The sequence below is a fragment of the Babylonia areolata genome, chromosome 10 (assembly GCF_041734735.1).
Source record: "Babylonia areolata isolate BAREFJ2019XMU chromosome 10, ASM4173473v1, whole genome shotgun sequence".
In the NCBI taxonomy this organism is placed as follows: Eukaryota; Metazoa; Mollusca; class Gastropoda; order Neogastropoda; family Buccinidae; genus Babylonia; species Babylonia areolata.
The window spans coordinates 43698544-43699203 of record NC_134885.1 but is presented as its reverse complement, the minus strand read 5'-3'; the positions used below and the strand labels follow the sequence as shown (position 1 = coordinate 43699203).

The 660-nt window shown below is 56.7% G+C and overlaps 1 protein-coding gene across 1 annotated transcript in view; it reads left to right on the top strand.

Annotated features, from left to right (window-relative positions):
• The window catches only part of LOC143287022 (uncharacterized), a 52622-nt gene continuing 51962 nt past the window's right edge, over positions 1–660 (top strand). Inside the window, exon 1 of the mRNA XM_076595034.1 lies at positions 1–660. This exon is cut by the window's right edge and continues 54 nt beyond it. Within this exon, the coding sequence (XP_076451149.1) occupies positions 648–660 (13 nt within the window). The 5' untranslated portion in view covers positions 1–647.

Sequence of the window (660 nt, the reverse complement as noted above, 5' to 3'; positions counted from 1 at the left end):
CTGTGTCTGTGCACATGTGTGTGTGCACGTGTGAACGTTTGGCGCGCGCTTCTCTGGCCACAGTTTGCCAACGATTCCGCCTTTGAAGTGTGTGTGTGGGGGACACAGTGCCAGTGACAGCACCTCACTGATGTAAACGTACATCACGTTGACTGCAGCACCAGCACACACCGTGTGAAGCCAGGCGACGCCCGGACACCCCCCACACCCCTCCACCTTGAGTACAGCATTCCCGGACATCCCTCGTGGATCAGTGTTGAAGTGAGAACAGCATCGTGTGGAGTGTGGGGCGGAAGTTATTGGCACACCTGGAGTTCCTGTCTGCGAGCTGCCACAGGCTGCAGAGAGAGAGAGAGTGTGTGTGTGTGTGGTGCCCTGCCTGGACCTCCCTGACCGTCAGTGTTGTGTGGTGCCCTGCCTGGACTTCCCTGACCCTCTGCTCCAAGTGCTGGGCGGAGAGAACCGTGAGACTCACAATAGACACAGAGGGAGAGTGTGTGTGTGTGTGTCCGTGATTCAGAGGGGGAGAGACAGATATAGAGGGAGAGAGGGGGAGACAGATATATAGGGAGAGAGAGAAAGACAGATACAGAGGGAGAGAGGGAGAGAGACAGATACAGAGGGAGAGAGGGAGAGACAGAGTGGCCATGAGGATTCACG